The 22069-nt window shown below is 56.4% G+C and overlaps 1 protein-coding gene across 1 annotated transcript in view; it reads right to left on the bottom strand.

Moving 5' to 3' along the window:
* Window positions 1-773: 773 nt before the first annotated feature.
* Window positions 774-22069, bottom strand: part of BCAR1 (BCAR1 scaffold protein, Cas family member) — a 37367-nt gene continuing 16071 nt past the window's right edge. Inside the window, exons 2-7 of the mRNA XM_077754022.1 lie at window positions 14961-15572; window positions 9204-9365; window positions 8913-9029; window positions 6945-8042; window positions 5555-5644; window positions 774-1761 (exon numbers count right to left, since the gene is read on the bottom strand). Coding sequence (XP_077610148.1) covers window positions 1249-1761; window positions 5555-5644; window positions 6945-8042; window positions 8913-9029; window positions 9204-9365; window positions 14961-15572 — 2592 coding nt within the window. The 3' untranslated portion in view covers window positions 774-1248. The remainder of the gene's footprint in view (window positions 1762-5554; window positions 5645-6944; window positions 8043-8912; window positions 9030-9203; window positions 9366-14960; window positions 15573-22069) is intronic.

The following is a 22069-nucleotide window of genomic DNA, read 5'->3' on the forward strand; positions in this document are numbered from 1 at the left end:
GGAGTCCAGAGTCGAGAGGGCTGACAGATCCTACCCTTTCTTCACAGAGATGGGGAGACTGAGGCCCAAGTTCACATGCAGAGCAATCAGAGCTAGGAGGGGCACTTCCGGAATCCCAGGGCTCTAGCCTCACCTCGGGTGCCAGACATACCCCGAGGGGCTGGGGAGGACACACACGGACCCAGGGCAAGGGCCCTCTGGGCCCCCACACTCCAGCTTGGAGGCCAAGTCTATGTGTATTTCAAATAAGACACTTTGGAAGAAGTTCCACAAGCTGAAATTATGAGCTTCTTTCTAAGAGCAATGTTCTGGGTAAGGTCTGTGGAAACGCGTTATGGGAATTGTGTGTCGCCCAGCGGTGCCCTCGGCCGGCTCCGTGCCGCAGTAAAGCCCACCTCGCTGCGGTCCCTCGCCGGTCCTCGCTCTGGCCAGAGGCTGCGGGACCTCACTATGGGCTCTGCACTCACGGGGCCCCTCCGGCCTCAGGCGCTGGTGCTGGGGAGCTTCTCCAGCAGCCCGGCCCCCCAGGTCTCAGGGCCATTGGCACACTGCCCCCACCTTGCAGGAGACACCTGGCCTCATGGCCCGCGCCCGGCCCTGTTTCCCAGGGCCCTGGCTTTCTCTTGAAGGGACCCACTGTTTCTTTACCCTCCTGAGAGCCGCCCACGGCCTCCCCACAAATCCCCGTCGGCTGCTCCTCCCCTGCGGCATTGGAGATCAAGAACACACCTGCCCACACCCACCGCCCTCCTGCCTCTCACACTGGAGGCTACTTTTCATTTTTAAACTTTTATTTAAATGTAGACTATTAGTCAAATGATTGGAAAATCAATAATGAAAAATAGTGTTTTAGAGTTTTTCCTCCTGGTACAGCGGTGCTTGCGCTGTCAGGGGAACAGGGCACCCCTGTGGGTCGAGGGTCAGCTCAAGGGAGCTCAAGGGGTCATCTGAGGCCATGTGGGTCAGGGGCCTGTACGGCTGGCCTGTCCCCAGCGTACTCAGGGAAGACCACCAGCTCACTCCTCAGGCTCGGCTCCCGGGGCCCAGCTCTGCTTGGGCTCCTCCTCCGAGGCCCCGTGCCCTATCCTGCCGCATCATAAATATGTACAAATCTCTGGACAGTCTGGGGCACCAGGCCCAGGCAGAGCTGGGGTGCCTGTCCCCATGCCTGCAGCACGGCGACTCTCGCACGGCGGGTGCCCTGGGCAGCCCTCCTCCCCTCACCCCCACACCTCTGGTCCTGTGCTCTCAGGCAGCGGCCAGCTGGCCCAGGACCCGGCGGAACTGCTGGGTGCTGTGCCCGAGCTCCTTGACCCTGTCCACCATGTCCTGGGCGGCGGCGGGCGACGGGTACTGCAGAGCCGCGGCCTTGGTGGTGGCGACGATGCCACGCAGGAGGTCACACAGCAGGTTGCTGTAGTGGGTCACCTGGCTGCGCACATCAGCTGCCTTGGCCTGGCGTGACAGTGTGTCCCCGATGAACACTAGCTTGTGGGCGCTGAGGATGACGAACTTGCTGTGCGCCACGAAAATCTTGGGTGGCTGGTTGGTGGCCACGGCGGTGAAGAAGGCGTCCACCGCGTTGGTCAGGGTGGTAAGGTTGGCCTCGCACTGCTCCAGGTAAAAGAGCAGCAGCTGCCGGTCCGAGGGCCCCAGGCCGCCTGTCCGCCCTGGGGCCAGGGGCTGGGCTGCTGTCCAGTTGGCCAGGTCATGGTCTATGGGCCGTGACACCTCCTGCTCCAGTCGCTCAAACTGCTTCAGCTGGGGCAGAGGGAAAGCACAGTGAGCAGCGCAGCCACGCAGCACAAAGGGAACACACGATCTCTGCGCGACAGGCAGAGCCCGGGTCCTCCGCAAGGAACTTCCGCCAGCCTCAGAAGGGTGCGAGCCCCTTTATCTAACAGCTCTGAAGCGGCGAGCGAACGCGCAGCTGCAGGTTTCGGGATGCCAGTCTCCTGGTTTGGGTGCTGTTCCCTGCTGCCTTAGGTCACAGTCAGTGGGGACACTGCGTGAAGGACACACAGGCCTGCTCTGCACTCTCTGCAACTTCCTATGAATCTATATGTACTTCAGAATGAACACACACACACACACACACACACACACCCACACTCTCTCTCTCTCTCTCTCTCTCTCTCTCTCTCTCTCATATACACACATTTTGTCCTTAACATATACACTGTGAAAAGCGTACATCAAGCAGAAAAGACAGCTGTCACCTGGAATCCCACGCACTCAGAAATAACCTCTGCTTAAGTACAATTCTGGTAAATTATCCTTTTGCAACTCAGGGCTCAATTCCATGACCCTGAGATTATGACCTGAGTCAAGATCACGAGCCAGATGCTTAACCAACTGAGCCACCCAGGTGCCCCTATAAATTATTTTTTATAACCAAACATTAAAGTTTTTACAGATGGTATGATACAATGTCTCCAAAATGAATTGGGGGAAGGGGTGCTAGATAACCAGATCAGCTATTGTGCCCCGGATTGGGGCTGTGTGCATGGTACCAAGGGATTGTCTTCTTTAATTTTATAAATGTATTCAATTTCCCACAATAAAAACTTTAAACAAAAGAAGAAAGGTAGGAGCGCCTGGCTGGCTTAGTTGGTAGGACAAGTGACTCTTGATCCTGGGGTTGTAAGATTGAGCCCCACATTGGGTATAGAAATTACTTATTTAAAAAAAAAAAAAAAAGGTAGATCATGGTATGTGTAAAACTTCGGAAAACAAAATTCACATAAATAAACTGGCGCCTGGGTGGTTCAGTTGCTTAAGTGACCGACTTCAGCTCAGGTTCATAGCTCACGAGTTCAAGCCCCCTGTCAGGCTCTGTGCTGACAGCTTAGAGCCTGCAGTCTGCTTCGGATTCTGTGTCTCCCACTCCCTTTCTGCCCTTCCCCTGCTCATGCTCTGTCTCAAAAATAAACATTTAAAAAAAAATTTTAAAAACAAAACAAAAACTGGTGACTATTCTTCAAGATATTTTCCTTTAAACATGAATTATTCCTATTTCTTTTTAATTTTTTTCCCTATTTCCTTTTTAAATAGCAGACTGGAAACACAGTACATGTGACCCAAGAACATAGGGTTTATGGGCACCAACTCACTATGCATTCGAAAATGTGCAAGTAACTTCTGACTTCTCAAAAACTAACTACTCACCAACAGCCTACTTCTTGTTGAGCGGAAGCCTTACCAATAACATAACTAGGTGATTAACACATATTTTGGATGTTACATATATACTGTATTCTTACAATAATAATTTTTTCAGTATTTCTAGGCTATGTGGTTCATCTGTTTTTTCAAATCAAGTCTCCAAAATACCTTTCCAATACGTTTATTGAAACAAATCCAAGTATAAGTGGATCCATGCCGTTCAAACCCGTATTATGCAAGGCTTAACTGAATATAGAGTATTTTATAGCCTCCTGTTAGCACCTAACGATATAGGTCATAGGCTTCCTGTCAGTCATGACAGGAGGAGCGAAAGGGACACTTCCCTGCCTTGGAGTTATGGGCATTGACTGACGTGTCCTTATTAGAGGCGGTTCTGCCCTGGGGACTAGGCGGCTGTGACCAGCTGTGCACAGACTCAGAGACACACAAGTTCTATTTTATCCAAGATTCCAGGCCTTAAGTGGCTAAACCACCTTGGCGCTGCCCCTTCCTGATAGCTGAAACGCTCCCACTTTCCTCCTCGGGCTGGTGAAACTCACCACGTGGCCCTCTACCCAGTGAGAGGAGCACACTCATGTTTAGTTTGAACTCTGCTGGGTCTTTTCTGTTCTTCGACAATTCTTAATAGCTGCATGCTATTCTACTGTATGACTGTTTATATTCTATTTTATTTAATCCATTAATATTAGATATTTGGGGTGGGGGTTTCCAGATTTTTCACTGATGTGGAAAAGGAGCAATCAACACCCTTGTTGATACATTTTACCCACCTGTATTGTACTTGTGCTTTATGTCCCTGGCCTAAGAGCTCTAGACCTTTATTTATTTATTTATTTTTAATATTTTTATTTATTTCTAGGGGAGAGAGAGAGAGAGAGCATGAGCAGGGGAGGGTCACAGTGAGAGGAAGATAGAGACTCTGAAATAGGCTTCAGGCTCTGAGCTGGCAGTCAGCACAGAGCCCGACGCGGGGCTCGAACCCACGAACTGCGAGATCATGACCCAAGCGAAAGTCGGACGCTTAACCGACTAAGCCACCCAGGCGCCCCATAGACCTTTAGAGTTTTTTATGTATTCTCCTATCTTTTATTCCAGCTTCTAATAATTTCTCTAAGTGATCAAGCATTTATATGAAGAGATTTATATTCAGCTCAGCACTGTTTACAGAAGTAATTCTGAGAATAACTGACATGTCCACCAACAGGAGACTGGATAAATAAATGCTGGAAGGGTCCTGAGAAAGATAAAGTACATGTTCATTTCTTTAATCAGTGGAGATTCCATATATTATTAGACAGACAGATGATAGATGGATGGAAAGATAACCTAATTATTTTTTATTTCCTAAAAAAAAAAAAATTTTTGATGTTTATGTTAGAGAGCGAGAGAGCAAGAGAGCAGGGGAGAGGTAGAGAGAAGAGAAGACACAGAATCCAAAGCAGGCTCCAGGCTCCAAGCTGTCAACGCAGGGCTCGAACTCATGGACCGCGAGATCATGACCTGAGCCGACGCTGGATGCTCAACTAACTGAGCCACCCAGGCGCCCCGAGATAACCTAATTATTAACCTTGGTTCCTTTACTGAGTATGTTCTATGGGCCAGGCGCCTCCTAAGAATTATATATACACTGGCCCTGAGAACGATACAACTATGATCCCCACTTCACAGCAGGGAAACTGTGGCTTTGTGGGTCTCCAGGTGGAACCGGCAGGCTCTCACCCACTCCACCCTTCCCCTTGCTCGGCGGAGGGGGTGGGGGTGGGGTGAGGACAGCTTTACGGGTGATATTTCTTTGCTTATTTTGTGTTAGTCTATGTTTCAATTTTTTGTTATCTTCATAATCAGATAAAACTTCCTTATTTCTTAAAAAAAAAAAAAGAACCTTTCCCACCCTCAGGAAATGATCCAAAGTATGTAGAAAATTATGTCTTCAGATAAACACAGTAGTATCATTATACTCAGGGAAACTGAGTACAATGTAAACATTCAACAATAATAGATGTTATGAGGCCTTTAAAAACAATTTATGGGGAATGTTTGATGCCATGGAAAAACCTTGGGATGAAAGCAGATGTAACTATTCACAAAGTACCATCTGAAACACATGGACAGAGGCCACCCAGAGGCAGGGGCGGGGCTAGAAACCAGCCCCAGTGCACCACCGCGGCCTCTGGGGCCTCTTCCCTGCCTTTTTACACTTCTCTGTATGTGCTCCCTAAAACGTCGACCATGATTACTCTGATGGTAAGGCACACACAGACCCAACATACACACGGAGACAGTCGTGCGGACGAGCAGGGCCCGGCTGGGCTCACTGGCACTCGAGCAGCCCGAGCCTCGAGAAGCTGGTCAACCTGGACACCCTCACCTGCTGCAGCTCTAGCTGGCCCTTCCCCTGCCGCATGATGTTGCCTTTTTCCAGCAGTTCCTTCTGGGTCTTCTCAAACTCTTCCTTCCCCTGGAGACAAGACACAAGGACTGGGCTGAGCCAGAAGCCCTCACAGGTCTGGTGGGGCACAGTGCAGGGCAGGCAGCCACCAGGTGGCGCTGCAAGCCAGGCCCAGGCTCACACTGTGGCCACCAGACTCACAGTGGCGGGTCTCTTTCACTTCCTGCCAGCCAGGAAAGGGCTGGGCACCTCCGTGTGGCCAGGTCATCCTCCCTGCCCCCTGCTCCCACACCAGGAATCACATTCAAACCCCTCCCCTTGGCATCCGGGGCCTGTTCACCCATTCCTCACCAGCCGGGCTTGGCACCTGCTGACCCTCACCCTGGAACGCTCTTCCCAGGGCACTCAGCTGGCACCCAGGTCTCTGCTCAGAGGTCTAGCCCTGCCCCATCCTCCCATTTGCTTGTTTTATTTACTTCCCCACACCCGCATCTAGCCTCGGCTTCGCTTATACTTCAGAATGCCATCTTCTGAGACAGAAGAGAGGCACGTCCTGCCCTGGTCACTAGAGAAGCCCAGCCCCCGCAGGTGCTCAGGAACCATCCCTGGTGGGCACTGCAGGATCCGTGATTACACGGCCAGGTCAATCCAAAGGCCAATAGGTAGGTAGAGGAATGGGTATGAAGTGGGGGGGCATATGGCCTGGAAGGTCAAAGAGTGGGCACAAGGACGCCTGGGGGCTCAGTTGTTTGAGTGTCCGACTCGAGTTCAGCTCAGATCATGATCCCAGGGTTGTAGGATTGAGCCCCGTGTCAGGCTTCACACTGAGTATGGAGTCTGCTTGGGATTCTCTCTTTCTCTCTCTCTCTCCCCTGCTCCCCTCTCCCCCACTCACATGTGCCATCTCTAAATTTTTTTTTATATAGTTTATTTTTGAGACAGAGACTGAGAATGAGCAGGGGAGGAGCAGAGAGAGGGAGACACAGAATCCGAAACAGGCTCCAGGCTCTGAGCTGTCAGCACAGAACCCGATGTGGGGCTTGAACCCACAAAACACGAGATCATGACCTGAGCCGCAGCCGGACGCTTAACCGACTGAGCCACCCAGGTGCCCCACACACACGTGCCATCTCTAAAATAAAAAATTTTTAAAAAACTAAAAAATTTTTAAAATAAAAATAAAAAATAGAGTGGGCACAGGGACTCACTGAGGCCTACTGGGGCCCAGACTCTCTTTTGGCCACAAGAGCCCTCTGTGTGGAGGGGATTAAGGTCCCCACAACAGGGGTGGCAAAACTAGAGCCCCAAGAAGGCCAGAGGGCTTACCTGAGGGAATCCCCTGGGGAGACTGGGCAGGGCGGGCACCTACCTGCAGATGGACGTAGTCATAATCCTCCATCCAGCCACCCTCGCTGTTCTCGTACTGCCCATCTGGCGAGTCCTGGGAGGTGAACTTAGGAGGTGAGGGCAGGGGCCGGGATTGGATGCTGCTGGCCTTGTCGATGGGGTTGGGGTGCAGGGAGCCGCCCCCCTCAGGCCCCGGGACAGGGGCCTTGGTCCGTCTGAAGAGCAGTGAGGCATTGCCGTGCAAGAAGGAGGCCAGCTGCTTGGCGTCCTCGGGCACGGCCCGGGAGCAGGCCACCAGGCGGTCCAGGTCTTCGGGAGTGGCCCCCGGGCCTCCCCGGCCGCCGTCGAGGGCCTGGCCGTGGGCCACCAGCGTCTGGTACACATCCTCCATCTTCTGCAGCTGCCGGCTGAGCTTCGCGTGCAGCGTGCGGTCAGAAGTGTGGGCAGCGTGGCCTATGGCGCCACGGGCGAACTCCAGCAGCTCGTGGACAGCCCCCTGCGCGGCGGCCACGGCGGCCCGCAGGTCCTGCACCGGAGGCTCCTGGGGCTCCGGGGCACCGCGCCAGCCCCCACACGCGGGGACGCTGCCCGCCAGGTCCAGGAGGCGCGCCACGGTGGCACTCACGCCCTGCTGCAGCCGCGCCAGGGCCTCCACGGCCGCCTCCAGCTCCAGGGGCTCACGACCCGGCACCGCGGCCTCCAGGGAGGAGGCTGACTGGCTGCTGCGCGTGCTGCCCGTGCTGGAGGCCGACAGGCGCTTGCCTTCAGCGGGGGCCTCCCGCTCCGCCGGGGGTGGCACCGCATACACGTTGTCGTCAGCCATGCTGCCATCGGATGCCTCTGGGGGAAGGACCCGCTCGCGGGGCACGTCATAGAGGGTGCCGGGACCAGGCCGTCGCAAGCCAGGGGGTACGTCATAGAGGTCAGGAGCAGGGGGCGGCACGTCGTACACATCCTCTGCTGGCAGCGAGTCCGGAGGGGGTGCGGCAAGGACCAGTGGGTGGCGGGTCGGGTCAAAGGGCTTGGCCTTGGCAAAGGCGGGGGGCACGTCGTAGGTCTCCTCACGCAGCAGTGGGCCGTCAGGCACATCCTTGCTCACCGACGGAGGAACGTCATACACCTGGGGGCACAGGAGCGGTCAAGGGTGCCTGCCCAGCCCAGCCGGGAGCTTAGGAGCAGGGCCACACATCCAGACGCGCCACAGGTGCGCGCCTGTGTCACTGTCCTTGTCCACACAGGTTCTGGTGAGAGCCCAATTCTGGAGCCAGACTGGAGCTCAACATCCTGCCTCCACGGCTTACTAGCAGGGGACTCAACTGCCCTGCGCCTATCTGCTCAGCTGGAAGATGGGAGAACTCTTCCACAGGTTTGTTGTGAGGATTATAGAGATTAATTCACTATGTAGCTATAAACACTTGGTGAGAGGACAGCTGTCACACCACCACCGCCACCATCATCACTGCCACCACGACCACCACCATCATCACTGCCACCACGACCACCACCACCACCACGACCACCGTCACTACTACTACCACCACTACTTGTGTATTCTCGACTGTGTGGCAGAAACTAGGAAGATGTGTGTTATATTTCGGGTGTCAACACCATGATTTACCCAGGACGGTCCTGGTTTATGCCCAGTGCCCTTCATAATTATTCGTTCCCCTTTCACTCTCAGAAGTGTCCTGCTTTGAGTGATAAATTTTGTGGTCACCTTGCTAATATCATGTGGGAGCCTCTCAAGAACCTGTTAACGAAGGCCTTACAAGCGGTCCTTCTACAGACAAGTAAGTGGAAACTCAGAGGAGCACTCAGTTTCTACTTCTGTCACAGAGCAAGGGGCAGAGCTGGCACCTGTTGTCACGTTTCTCCTTGCCTTCATCTCTCTGCAAACGTGGGTCCCCACCCCACAACACAGTCACACTCAAAACTCTACACACAGATCAGGCCTCAGCCCACAAGGCCCCAGGATTCCCTGACCACTCACGGCATGGTGGCTGGACAGCGGCAGGCCCTTCTCCACACTGGGGGGCACATCATATACGTCCAGCGATGGATCCCGGCCATTAGGACCCTTGACAGCCATGGGGGGCGTGTCATACACCTGAGACAGAAAAGTGCAGTGACACAGGTGCTAGGGCTGCCTGAGGGGATGGGAAGAGCAGAGAAACCCCACAGCTCCAACCCCAGGACCACCCCGGCCAAGGAAGAGAAAGCCCAGCTCCCTGAGTGGGGCCAGGCCGAGGCCCTCACCCCGACCCCTAGTCCCAATACCTACCTCCTGGCCATACTGGCTGGGAAGCGGCCCCCGAACAGGGGGCACATCGTAGATGTCCTGGGGCCCCGGGGCTAGCAGGTGGCGCGGGATGTCATACTCGTCCTGCTCCGGTTGGGAGGCCTCGAACACATAGCTCTGTCCCACGCGGGTGGGGACCACCACCTGGGGGCAGACAGCAACTGTCACTACCCTATCACCACCAGCCTAGAAATCAGCCTCCGGGACTCACCCTCGGGTCCTTGGGGAAGATTCTACACCCCCATGACGTGGGCGAGGCACACAGGGAGGGTGGGGGTTTCCAAGGGTGGGCTAGGAGGACAGCCAGAGGCAAGGTTTTCTCATTCCTTTGTATTTTCACCCTCTCTTCAGTGCACAGTGTTTGGGGAGCACCAGGAACCCCAGAGTTTATTTAGAGTCGGGTTCTGGCCAAGAAATGCAACACAGGAAGATGACCTGGAAAGTTCCAGAGAAGGGTACAAGTGGGCTTGACTGGGATGCCCCTGCCTCACACCTCCTAGCTGTACCCTTCTCAGAAAGGCTGCTGGCAAGGGGCTGGCCCGATTGCAGGACGAGCTTCCTGGCTCCAGGACAAAGACAGAGGACAGCGTCAGGCTGTGCACTCCTCAGGCTGGGCCTAGAGGTGGCCCGTGGGAGGACCCAATAATTGGGGCTTGGGCCTTCCAGAAGGTGGTGGCGGGGTAGCAACAATGGGTGCCCCAGTCCTCCTCCTCAACTGAGCACATGCTGGGGAGACTCCTGAGGGCTGGGCCACTGAAGACTCCCAGACCATCAGGGCCAGTTCCTGGGCTACTCTACAAAGTTGGGTGTGGGTGTGAGGGAGTGGCCAAGACAAGAGCCATGCTCCAACACACCACACCCATAGGGCCACCGAGACCACCACTAACCCAAAAAGGAGACCTTAGTTAGGGACATTGGCCCACAGAAGGGACCAACACGTTCCCTTCTCTGGGGCCCTTCCCCAGCCTGGCATCCAGGACAGCAAGCTGCCGAGAGCCCTTCACACCGGCCTCTTTCCCAGGCAAGCACACTGGCCCTGAGGCAGCGGGCCACCCAGTGGGAGGGGCTGGCAGGATGGAACCCAGCTCAGGGCACGCCTCCCCCACAAGGCTCCCCACTCGGTGCTCTGGGACAGAAAGGCCTTTTGTTCCTTAATCAAAGGGGACGTCTGGAACAGAGTTGACTCAGGCTCTCCCCACACACGTTCCCTGGGGGAAGCAGGGCTGGCCCTCAGGCTCAATACCCCCCCAGAACCCAGCATCCCAGGCCTGCCCACAGTGCCCACAGCGCAGACAGCCAGCTCTGCACGCCAGTGTAACTTGGAGGGTGCAGGCTTCACGCGTAAGCGCTAGGTACTCTGGGAGCAGCAGGGTACCAAACCCCGGGGCGGTGTGGGCACTGCTCATCAGCCCCCGGCTTGGCAGAGCCTCCTGCTGATGCATCCGGCCCCCTCCTGGGGGGGGGGGGGGACACAGCCTCTCCTAGAGCTGCTGGGGGAAGCGCCTCCTCAGGGTATTCCCCGCCCACCACACCCCACCCCCAGCGTGTCTGGGAGTAGAGCTGGCGGCCCTCCCCAGACTCATCTCCCTCCTTGAGCCCCAGACTTGAGTCTCCTCCAGAGCTATTTTTAGACACTAGAACCTGCCAACAACAGGGCAGGCGGGGCGGGCGGGGGCTGGTGGGACGTGGCAGGTTGGCAGGGCCTCGAGGCAAAGGCCTGAAGCGTCGCCAGGCCCTGCTGGGCTCCAGAAGGCAGGGGGGGACCCCGCGTGCTCCACAGCAAGCCCCTACAGTGCCTCCTGAATGTAGGGAGAGCAGGGAGGGCAGGCGGAAGGAGGCTGAGGCCAGACCCCAGGCCCAGGCTCTGGGCAGCCTGCCACGCCTGCAGCTGAGCTGGTGACAGTAAGCAGCTGTGCTGGCCAGCAAAGGTTCTCTGCTAGGAAACCTGTCAGGCAGCCACCCCGGCGGGGGGTGGGGGTGGGGGGAGAGCTTGTTAGGGAAGCCTACTCTCCAGAGAGCGGTGGGGCCCGCTAATCACAGGCTGCTCTGCTCTGCACCTGAGGCCCCATTATCAGGACCCTGAGGCCCCCGGGAGGGTGAGTGACATGGCCAGAGCCTGGGGGGAGGCACAGAACCCCAGACCTGCAACTCCTGCGCTCCAGCACATATGCACGTCAGAAGTGCAGGAGGGCAAGACAGACGCGGAGGAAACACACGCAGTACCCACAAAGACAGACCACAGGGCCAGGCAGGGTGGCCCAGCCAGGGCATCCGCATGGAGGGGGAGACGTGAAGCTAAGGGCCCGGAGATCCACTCAGAAAGGCCACACCACCTGCCGCATTCTGCTCAGGGCCCCGGCCACTCTCCAGGCAGTTTGGCTGCCGGTCTCCCCCTTCTGCAAAGCGGATGTCACCCCACGCAGGCCGGCTCCTGCTTTGGCACGTCCCATTCCCGTCTGAGCCCCAGATTCTTTCTCCAGAGCACCGGCCGCCGCAGTGCTATGGGACCTAGCAGGTGACCATCCATCCTCTCACGGAGAGGGAGGGACATGCTGGGCACAGGTCCCCTTCCAAGCTCCTGGGCTTCCCAGGAGGAACAGTGCTGAGCTCAACTGTGCCTGCCCCGGCGCCACAGCTGTCCCTTTAGCACAGCTGCAGATCCCGACCCAGAGGCGGTCCCCCAAGGGCGACCTCACAAGAACACCTCCCTCTCTGGGGGTCCCCCCTGCTCCTGTCGGCAGTGTCCACGTCCCAGCTCAGAGTGTTCATGCTGTACCGTGGCCCTGACCTCTCTCCCCAGCCACCCGGGCCACTCTGGCCGAGGCTCTGGGCATTTGACCCTTCTTCCTCTTCTGTCTCCTGGCCACTGTTCTCATCGCTCACTTTCCAGCTTCCTGGATGCCAAGGCCCCCCCCAACTTTACCCTGTCCCGGCAGGTTACCTCCTCACCCTACCTGACCTCTACCCCTGAACCAGAAGCCTCAGTTTCCCAAACTTCTGAGGGGGAGCACAAGGCTTATGAAAGCACAACCTCGAAATGTGGGCAAAGAAGTGCGCACCAAGACGTTTATCGCTTCATTTTAACAGAAACTTTTTAACAGAACCTGTCCCCAGGGGAGGGGGTGACACAGCAAAATCTGGGGTGGCCATCAAAATCACATTAGGGACCCAAGAAAATGCTTCTGATATCTGTGGGACTTACAATTTCAAAATGCAAAACACTGCATACAAATCTCTGCAAGACAAGGAATATGCTAGACAAAATATGCCCAAGTTCCCAGTGATCACCTCTTGATGGGGAGAATCTCTTCTCCACCCTTTTTCGTACACTATGTATTTCCTACGACATGTAAGCACTGTTTCATGGTCATAATATAAAAGCAGATGCGACAGAGGCTGCCCAGGCCATGAGTGACGAGGCTTCTCAGAGAACGGCCACCAAGCCCCAGAACACAGGGCTCTCCTTCCCAGGCTGCCAGCCAGGTGAGGGCCCTTGGGGACACAGGCTCTGAGCAGCCAGGTGAGCTCAGATGGAGCCTGAGAACAAGCCCTTCACAGGGAAGGGAAATAGAAACCACAGCCAAACTGTGAGTTCAAGGCCACAGCCCAGTGCATGGGTCTCGCTGCTGTTCCAGCACCTGCCCCAACCTCACAGACACCACAACAAGCTTGTCCATAAAGATTCAGGGAGGGAAGCAGGCAAGGGAAAAGGCATACCTCCCCAGGGGTTGTGCGGAGAGTGTGTGTGCATATTGGGGAGGGTGGGAGGGACTCTGTGTGTGTCTGTGAGTGTACGAGGGAGAGACTCTGGCCTGTCCTGAGGCTCACCAGCCAGGCGCTGCTCCCTGCCGCCCTCCCCCACAGGACAGGTGTCTCTCTGGAAGGACTCTGTTCCTCTCCCTAAAGCACCTGGGAGCGGCCCGTCTAGGCCGGGCCAGCCCAGCATGGTATGCTTCCGCCAGTAGCTGCTTCTGGCCAGGCAGCTGAAGGAGCAGGGAGGGCAGGAAGTGGGAGCTAGTGACCCAGGTCCCCTGGTGGCCGGTGTCTATGGAGCTCCACCCTCAGCTGGCCAGCCTGACCTCTGGCCAGGTCTCCTGGCTACCAAGCTGCACCCTGTGGGCAGGGGCAGGGCAACACTGCCTGTTGACTACCGCCCAGCTGGAACGGGCAAGGCTCCCACCTCAGCTCTGGACACGCTTTGAGGATAGAGGCTCAGTGCCATGGGGGGAGTGCCCACTCTGCCACTGTCTCCTCAAACACAGGTGGCTCTAGAGTAGACGTGGCACAAACACAAGGGGAGCCGATCCTCAGAGTCCAAAGGCTTCTCCCAAGGGCTTCTGGGGCATACTGCCTGCTGTGGTCTCCCTCTGCAGAGGGGTGAGGCCGGCGGCTGGGGCTGGGCTGGCTCCGAGGGCCCTCCCTGCTGGCAGGGGTGGGTTTCCCAAGGTCCTCCTGGGTGAGCTGTGAGGGAAGAATAGTATGAAGGAGACAAGGAGTGCTGGGTGCCACAACTCTGTCCTCAACAGTATGGGGGAGAGCTCCTCTGCTTCCCAGCCCTGGAAATTCCACTCCCCAGATCTTTAAGGGACTTGGGCACAGAAAGACACAGGACAAAGGTGAGAAGAGGCTGCTCTGGACTGAGTCCAGAGCAGCCAGTGGGGCAGGGCCTCCTCCTTCCCAAAGGCGGACAGACTTGGGGATGGGGCGTGCAGGCAGGCCTGTGAGCAGCCGAGGGTGCTACCCTCAGGGCCCTGTCCCCCAGCCCAGCATCCCCTGGCAAGAGCATGCAAGGTGACCGCTGAGAGACCTACTCTGGCAATGCCCCAGGTAGTGTCCTCTCCACTGTCCAAGCATCACGAACAGGTCACTGTGTTGGTCCGCTGACGGGCCCCAGGAGAAAAGGGGCTGGGCGCCTCCGGAGCCAGGAATGCCAGATGTGCTCCGTGCTCGCCCAAGGGGCTGACACACACACCCAGAGGGTTCGTGGGAGCCCCGGGCACAAGGAGGGGGGCCAACAAGATGGACTGAGGTGCGGCCCCAATACTTGTGGAGGTGTCGTCAGCCTGACACCACTCACGTCCAAACCACGGCAGACGACAAAGAAACATCTCGTATTCAGTCTACTCCTGTACACTTTCAGCCACTCTTGCCTTTATCCTGTGTCTTTCTGTGCCCAAGTCCCTTGAAGATCTGGAGAGTTGTACCGAGCTCCCCCGAACACCTCTCCCTCTCCTGAGTGCCCCCCAGTCCCACCGAGCCCTGTCCCCTGCACGCTGTGGGCTGAATGAAGTCACTAGAACATGGACCGGGCAGGTCACTTCTACTCCAAAGCCTCCACACTCAGGCAGGTATCTGGTTCCTCCGGAGCAGCATACCCCTGGCAGCTGGACCCGAGCCGCTGCTCAGGCTTCATCTGGCAAATCCCGCCTGCCCACCCTTTCCAGACTCCCAGGCCTTTGACAGACTGCATCCTTTGCTGGTGACACCCTCCCACTGGGGTTTGTCTGCTGAAGGTACCTCCTGGTCCAAGGCCAGCGTGGATATCTTCTCTGTGGGTTACCTGTTCATCTTCAGTAGACAGATGAACACATACCCCAAACACTCACCTCCCTTCTTGGCCCCAGACCAAACATGCAGCTGTCAGCCCTGGAGACTCCAGGGGTGCTCCGCGGGGCCCAGAAACCAGGGCCTGGGCAAAGCTTGCCAGGCGAGTACCCAGCCATGATGGGGCAGCCTTACCTTTGCCGGTGGCTTCGTCCCCTCCCAGCTGCGTGCATCCATGGATGGGGGCACCTGGTAGATGTCATGTCCGATCCCAGCAGAAGGTGGCACCTGGTAAATATCCTGGGCGGGACTGCCAGGCCCTGGGGGAACCTGGTAAACGTCGGGAGCTGGGCTGGGAAAAGGGTGATGGGGCATCTGCTTTGAGAACACAGACGTCTGTTTGGCCGGGGGAGACTGGAACTGCGGGCTGGGCCCGGGGGCCTGGTAGAGGTTTTGCTGAGTCTTGTTGGTGGGGGGCACCAGGTAGACGCTGTCAGGCTGGGGCTGGTAAGCGGCAGGCAGCATGGGCGTGTACTGGGCAGCCGGGGCAAGGAGGCCAGGCGGCGGCTGGGCTGAGGCGGCGGGGGGGCCAGGCCCGGGCCCTGCTGGCTTCTTGTCGTGCATGCCCACCAGGATCTTAAGGCGGTTCCCGGGCACAATGCCTTGGCGCCCATGCAGTGAGCAGAGCCACCAGCCATCCAGGCCTTGTGTGTCCCGTTCCAGCACTGTCATGATGTCACCCTTGCGGAAGGAGAGCTCATCCGGGGACTCAGCCACGTTGTCATAGAGGGCTTTGGCCAGCACGTTCTAAGGAGCGAGGAAATGGGTGGGCATAAGGATGTGCATCGGGGGCTCAGCGGCAGAGAGGCCTTGCTCCCTCTCCCACCCCGCCCAGTCCAGCAAAGAGGCCCAGCTGATCCTGGCATTTTTCAAATAAGCCTGGATAATGCCTCAAAATCCTCTCGACCGCAGCCACCACCTTCACTCCAGGGATGCGCTCAGGACACTCCTGAAAACCACTCCCCTAAGTCACACTACAACCTGGACTCACACTGGCGTGAACAGTAGTAATGAAAATAATGGCCACCACGTTCTGGGAAGAAAACAGGATGCAAACCCTCCCTGCTCCAACTCAACAGTCCTGCCGTCTGCCAGAGCAACCAGCCAAGAGGAAAACATTGAGAGCGTGGGGAGGGGACATCCAGGGACAAAACGGTCATCATCTGTAGACCATATGATTATCTACGTAATAATTCCAACAAACTGGAATCAGTAACTGATGAGAAAGAAGTATAGCAAAGACATCGCGTGATAACAACAAAAAGCTACTAGTTATCCAGGAATTAATCAAGCAGAGACAGAAGGAGACCTCAGGGGGAAAAATGTGTACTCTCTGCCAAAAGGCTCAAGGAAAAACCTGAATAAAGGGGAAAACATACCAAGTTCAGAGTGGGATGACTAAGCACTATAAAAGGCCAATTTGCCCAAGCTTACTTAATAAGTTACAATTATAACAAAAATGCCAGCAGGCTTTTTTTTTTAAGACATCTGACTAAAGGAGGAGAATCCTTCTAGAACTAAACGGAGGAACAATAGAGGCCCACGAATAAGCAGGTCAGTTCTGAAAATGAGATGCAAGGGGGCACTCTGCTCTCTTTTCAAGTGGTGAGGATGTGCCACAAGTGCGCAGCAGCAAGCGGGCATGGGGCCGATGCACCAGGATAGGGCCCGGGGAAGGCCCCGCGCTCCAGGGATGCAGTGGACGCTGCAGGCGGTGCCACATGGCCAAGGGGAAGGACGAGACTGCTTCCCAGGTGGTATGAGAACTCACTCAGTGTAGGAAGAAAAATCAGTCCACACACTTGCCTTGTGTTATAAACAAAGGACACTTAAAGACCAAGGGTCAAAGATACAACTCTAGCCCCAATGAAAGAAAAAATCAGGGAGAATATCTTTGTGACCTAGAAATGAGAAAAATTACAAAATACAACTCGACGCAAAGACCCCAAAAGCACAAAACATAAGGTTACAACAACAAGGACATACAAATGGACTCAACCTCACCAAAGTGAATGGTTTCTACTGGCTGGGAGACAACATAAAACTGAGAGGGTAACAGATCACCAATGACAAGACAGGGATGAATCTAGAACCTGGAGGCATTCCTACAAATCAGCAAGGCAAAGACAAGAACACGAACAGAAAACCAACAAAACAAAAACAGCAAATTCTCTGTAGGGGAAAAGGAATGGCCAAGACCACCGTGAAGGAAGCTCAGGGTCTAGCCAGCATCTGCAATTCTGCTCTGTGCACCCGCGGGTGTCCAGGTATCCGATATGGAAGGTCAGCCACACCCTCCTGAGTCAGAGTAACAGGCAGATCTACGGCCCAGAACCATTTATGTCATGTAATAAATGCCTCCAAAACAATGTATTTTCCACAGACATTTACTCAGGGACAGACTCTAGACACATTACATTAGCATGGATGCTTCTGGAAAAGGGGAAATTACAGCAAAATAAGGAGGGGTCTCTTACAGTGACCACAGAAGAGCAACACCCTCTCCCAGCCCCACATTTTACCCTGTAATTGTCCTGGCAACACTCCCAGCCACCTCGGAAGCAGCACTGCTACAGGCCTCCATTAATTAGCAACCCCCCCTCCCCCCACTCCAGAGCAGGGCCATGAGCTCCGCACAGCCCTGGCACAGAAGGGGACCTGGGAAAGGCCTTGGGGAGACTGGGAGAGAGGTGAGAGGACCACAGCACGGTGCACCCAGGCTAGCAGGCCCGAACAACACTGGGATGAAGAACCGGGACCACAGAGGCCCCCGTGTTCTCAATCTTCGGGCTCTCGGTGCTGGTCCCCTTGTGTGGGTGCCAGGCTCAGGCTGCACCAGAGATACCACAGAGGGTCCCCAGCAGAGGGAGGAGCAAAGGAGGCGCCTGCGTGAGAGGAGGCCAGGGCTGCTCTGGCGTCCCGGGGAGCGGAGGAACACGGACCAGGTGGGAGCTCATTTCTCCAGAGCAACTCAGAGCCTCCAGACTCAGACAAAGCCAGGGGCAGGAGAGCTGGGAACCGAGAGGGGCTGGACCAGCGGAGAAGCCAGCCCAGGGGTCAGCTCACGGACAGCACGGAAGACAGATTCACTCCAGTACCAAGGTGAGCACCGGGACAAAGGCCCTCGAAACTGCCGGCTGCCGCAACACTGCCTGCGTCATGACTGTAATGATTAAATACGCTCTGAAGCATAAAGCACCTTCAATAAAATGTCACTTGAACTTTTAATAAATGGGGGAGACGGTAAGATTAACAGTTCTAATGTTTGAGACATTAAAACATCTTCCTGTTTTTGAAAATTTCTCAGTTTGTATTTAACGAGCATTTCTCAGCTTGGAAATAGGAAAAAAACAAAACAACCCACATGCTGAAAAAGAACAGTAGACCACCTCCTAGGCTTCAAGTCAGGAAGGGACAGAGGAGGCTGAAGCAGGTCCGGAGGCCACGGCCCCAGGAGGAGCAGGCAGGGGCAGGGGCTGTCCTGCAGCCCAGGGGGGCCCATGGGCCCCATCCCCCCGCTGCCTGCAAGAAAAGCAAGTTTCCCAAATATGGTCTGCAGCCTGCCTCAGGGAATCACATCCCATCAGGGGGCGGGACACCCGGCCCACCCTCCTCCTGTGACCCCAGAACACAGAGCCACCCCACTGGGTCCCCCCCAGCCCCTGCCCTGGTGACCACAGGAAGTGCCAGCAGAGTGAGTCACGGGAAAATTCCCCTCCAGCCCAGTCAGAGGGGGCGGGGTACAGACAGAGGGGACTGCCCCTCGGAGGCCCCTCACCTCTGAGGAGGACAGCCCCAGGAAGGCTGGTAGAGGCGCCCCACCAGCCCCTGCCAGGCAGCGCTGGGTGCTCTGGGAAGCTGGAAGGCTCCGCAGAGGGCAAGGTCCAGTGGGGAGACAGAAAGAGAGGGAGGGTCCGCCCCAGCCCAGGAGAGCTTGTGGGGCCTCCTGCGCCCAGGGTGGCCAGCCCCCACCCCCTTGGTGTGAGCTCACTGAGCAGTTAAGGCCAACAACGGCTGCAACTGTATAGTCTGGGGCGGCTGGAGCCGGACTGGGAAGCACCTCTTGGGCCGGGCACGTGGCACAGGGTGCCTGGCACCAGGAGCGCCTCCGCCTACATCAGCTGGTGCCCCCACCCGCTGCCCCAGGAGCAGCCTCTCCACAATCTGTGCCCGAGTCCTAGGCACTGCTGGCACCGGGGCACTCCAGCTGGCAGAGCACCCCAGCTTTGGGCCTCTGAGCCTCCCCAGCTGCTCCTGAGCGGTATTCCTCCTTGCTTCTCCTTCCTTCTTCCGAGTCAAGCAACTAAAACCAGACCTGGCTCTGGTTCTCCCTCCACTGCTGGGTGACCCTGGGCAAGTCTCTTTGCCTCTGAGAATCCAGGTCCCCTGTGCTAAGGCCACAGTCCTGGCTTCGTGGAACTGTTCTTTTGTTTAACAAGAGAGTTGCCAGGCTCCTGCTCTCTGCCAGGTGCTGGGCCAGGCTCTGCAGGATGGTGCAGGCCTAGCCTGATCAGGCCCCTGTCTGCATGGGGCATACGTTCAAGTGGGGCAAATAGCAAACAATTTGTTAGGGCGGGGTGGGGGGAACTGCAATGCCAAAAATAATGTGGGACAGGGCCCCTGCATATGGGGTGGTCAAAGATGACCTCCCAATGGAGGTGATAACTTGAGAGGATTCATGAAGAATGAAGAACAGGCAACCAGGACACCAGCCAGGAGGGAGACGGGGCTGTGACCCTGGAGTGGCAGGCAGGTTGGCGGGCAGGCCGGAGCCAGTTGTACTGCAGGATGCCTTGGGACAATGCATGAGAGCTCAGTAAGTGTCATACAGCGGTGGCACCCCATGGCAGGTAAGCCCAGGCAGGGCAAGGCCTACACACCTGAGCAGATCTACTCTGGACACACTTCTCAGGACCCAGGGCCTTGCCCCAGCACGGAAGAGGGGCCAGCCCCCTGGAGCCTAGCTTCCCAGCCTCCCTCACTGCTGCACCATGAATCAGGTGTCTCCTGTCCACCTCATAAAGGGGCACAGCTACAACCTCTAGAGGGGCGCACTGCCGGAACACCATCACACTCCGTGCAGACACTGCAAGCCACGTGTGTCCAAGGGACCACAGAGAGCGTTGCCTGACTTGCCTCAAGCAAGTCAGTCTCATTCCTGCCTCTAGGAAACCTTGGGCTGTGTTCTACTCCAGAACAAGATTTGGGTGGCACTCCTCCACAAAGGTTCCCATGCCCCTCTTTGGGCACATGCTCCCCAGTGGCCCCAACTCAAAGTGCTGACCAAAGCATGTCATTACCGCCTACTTCGTGCTCTCTGACCCAGATGCCCAGGACCGGGCAGTGGAGGGGGGCCTGTGTCCTTCAGTATGGAACCCTCAGGCAGACGAGCACAGAGCCCGGCCCTAAATGGGTGGGTTTAGGCAGAAGGCCTCCTTACAGAAGGTGGTATGCTAGCCTCCCTGGCCATGCCTAAGGAAGCCAGGAAGACAATCTGGGGCTCACTCACCCCAGAGGGAGGGGAGAGGAGAACCTCTAGCCCGATGCCGACACCGCCAGGCCCATTCAGAACAACACCCTGGTTGTTGCACATGGGAGCCAACAGGGCTGCCGCAGAGGCCCCGCCTGACTCTGAGAACACCCCTCATTGTGTCCCAGGGCCCTGTAGGCATCAGACCACCCAGACCCAGTGGGCCCTTGGACATGGAGTCGCTGGGCCTTGGCCACGGGGGGTGTGTGTGTGTGTGTGTGTGTGGAGGGGGGTCACATGTCTGGAGGACTGCAGCCATCTGACGCCTGTGTGGGTCTCTCCACTGGCTTCGCCTGCTGCCTTGGGGAGCCAAGGATATGCTCTGGGCATGCCCAAACCCTGACTCCGCAGGAAGGCATGACCTGGTAGCTGGGACTGGTGAGGAGACACCAGACTGATGGGGACATGAGGGACAGGTTCACGGTAAGAGCAACAACGACAAACTCTGTCAGGAGCAGGCTCTTTTGCATACTTCAGTCATCTCTTTTAACCTTATGAGACACTATCATTACCTCCATCTTACAGACAGGGAAACTGAGGTACAGAATAGTTACCTGACTTGCTAAGGACATAGTCAGGAAGCAGCAGAGGCAGATCTGGGCTCTATGACAAAGCGGAGCTGGAAGGCTCCAGGTTGATACCTAGGTCCCTCAGAGTCAGGAGTAGAAATCTGACAGGCCTTTTCCTGAAACTCCCCGTTCCTCAGCTCCAACATGCACGCACGCGTGTAAACACGCACACACACAAGCTCCAAACATAGAGCCTCACACACAGTAGTCACTTGGGAAACACTAGTTCCCTTCATACCCAGAACCATCTCACACTTGGATCAAGATTAGTCTGGGGTGTTCTGTTTGCTGGTCTCAAGGAGCCCCCAGTGGCTAATGGATACAGATCCAACGCGTGTGTGTCTGAATGGCAGCCTGTGTCTACAACCCCTGCTCACTGGTGCCTGGAGAATCTTCCTGGAAAGGCAGGAGCCAGGGGCCCACTGGCAAGGGTCCTGACTATCCCCTCACCCTGCCTCCCAGGCTCTAGTGGCACTGGAAGGGCAAACCCTTGTCCCTGGTGAAACTCCATCCCAGCCAGCCTTATCGTCACTCCCCTAATATATCCAGGGACAACTAAGTAGCCAGGGTCTGGGCTCAAGTTCTCAGTGTTCGACTGTCGAGGAGCAAAACTGTGGGCAACCCCCAATCCAGAACCATTCCAAGAGGAGTATGGCTCCTGCCCTACCTACCTCAGGAGGTCCTGATGCTCAGAGGACAGAGCTGGGACTGTGTGTGGGTCCTCAGCCCCATGTCTGATATTCAGCACCTAGAAGCCAGGTCTGTTGAATGAAGGACTAAAAACCCACCTGTGACGGCCACTGCCAGCAGCTTCTTCAAACAAACATGAGCCACGGCCCAGCCAGCAGATGCCCTCATGTGCGCGGCGAGCTCTGTGCCAGCAGCATGACCCTGCCCGCACCATTGCCCGGGCATCCCAGGCACTGTCCCTGGGAGGCTGGGCAGATAAGGAGGGGTGGCGGGGGCAGGCCCCTCCTGCTGCAGGATGTAGCACCTGCAGCCCCCAACACCCCACACACGGTGAGAACAAGCAGGCTAGAGGCAGAGCACCAAGACGGTAGGAAAGCAGAGCCCTCTATCCTGCAGTCCTTTCCAACTACTAACAGCTTGGGAACGGTCCCCAACCCCCTTAGAACCCTCACTAT

This window comes from Crocuta crocuta, unplaced genomic scaffold (assembly GCF_008692635.1).
Source record: "Crocuta crocuta isolate KB4526 unplaced genomic scaffold, BGI_CrCroc_1.0 scaffold61, whole genome shotgun sequence".
NCBI lineage: Eukaryota > Metazoa > Chordata > Mammalia > Carnivora > Hyaenidae > Crocuta > Crocuta crocuta.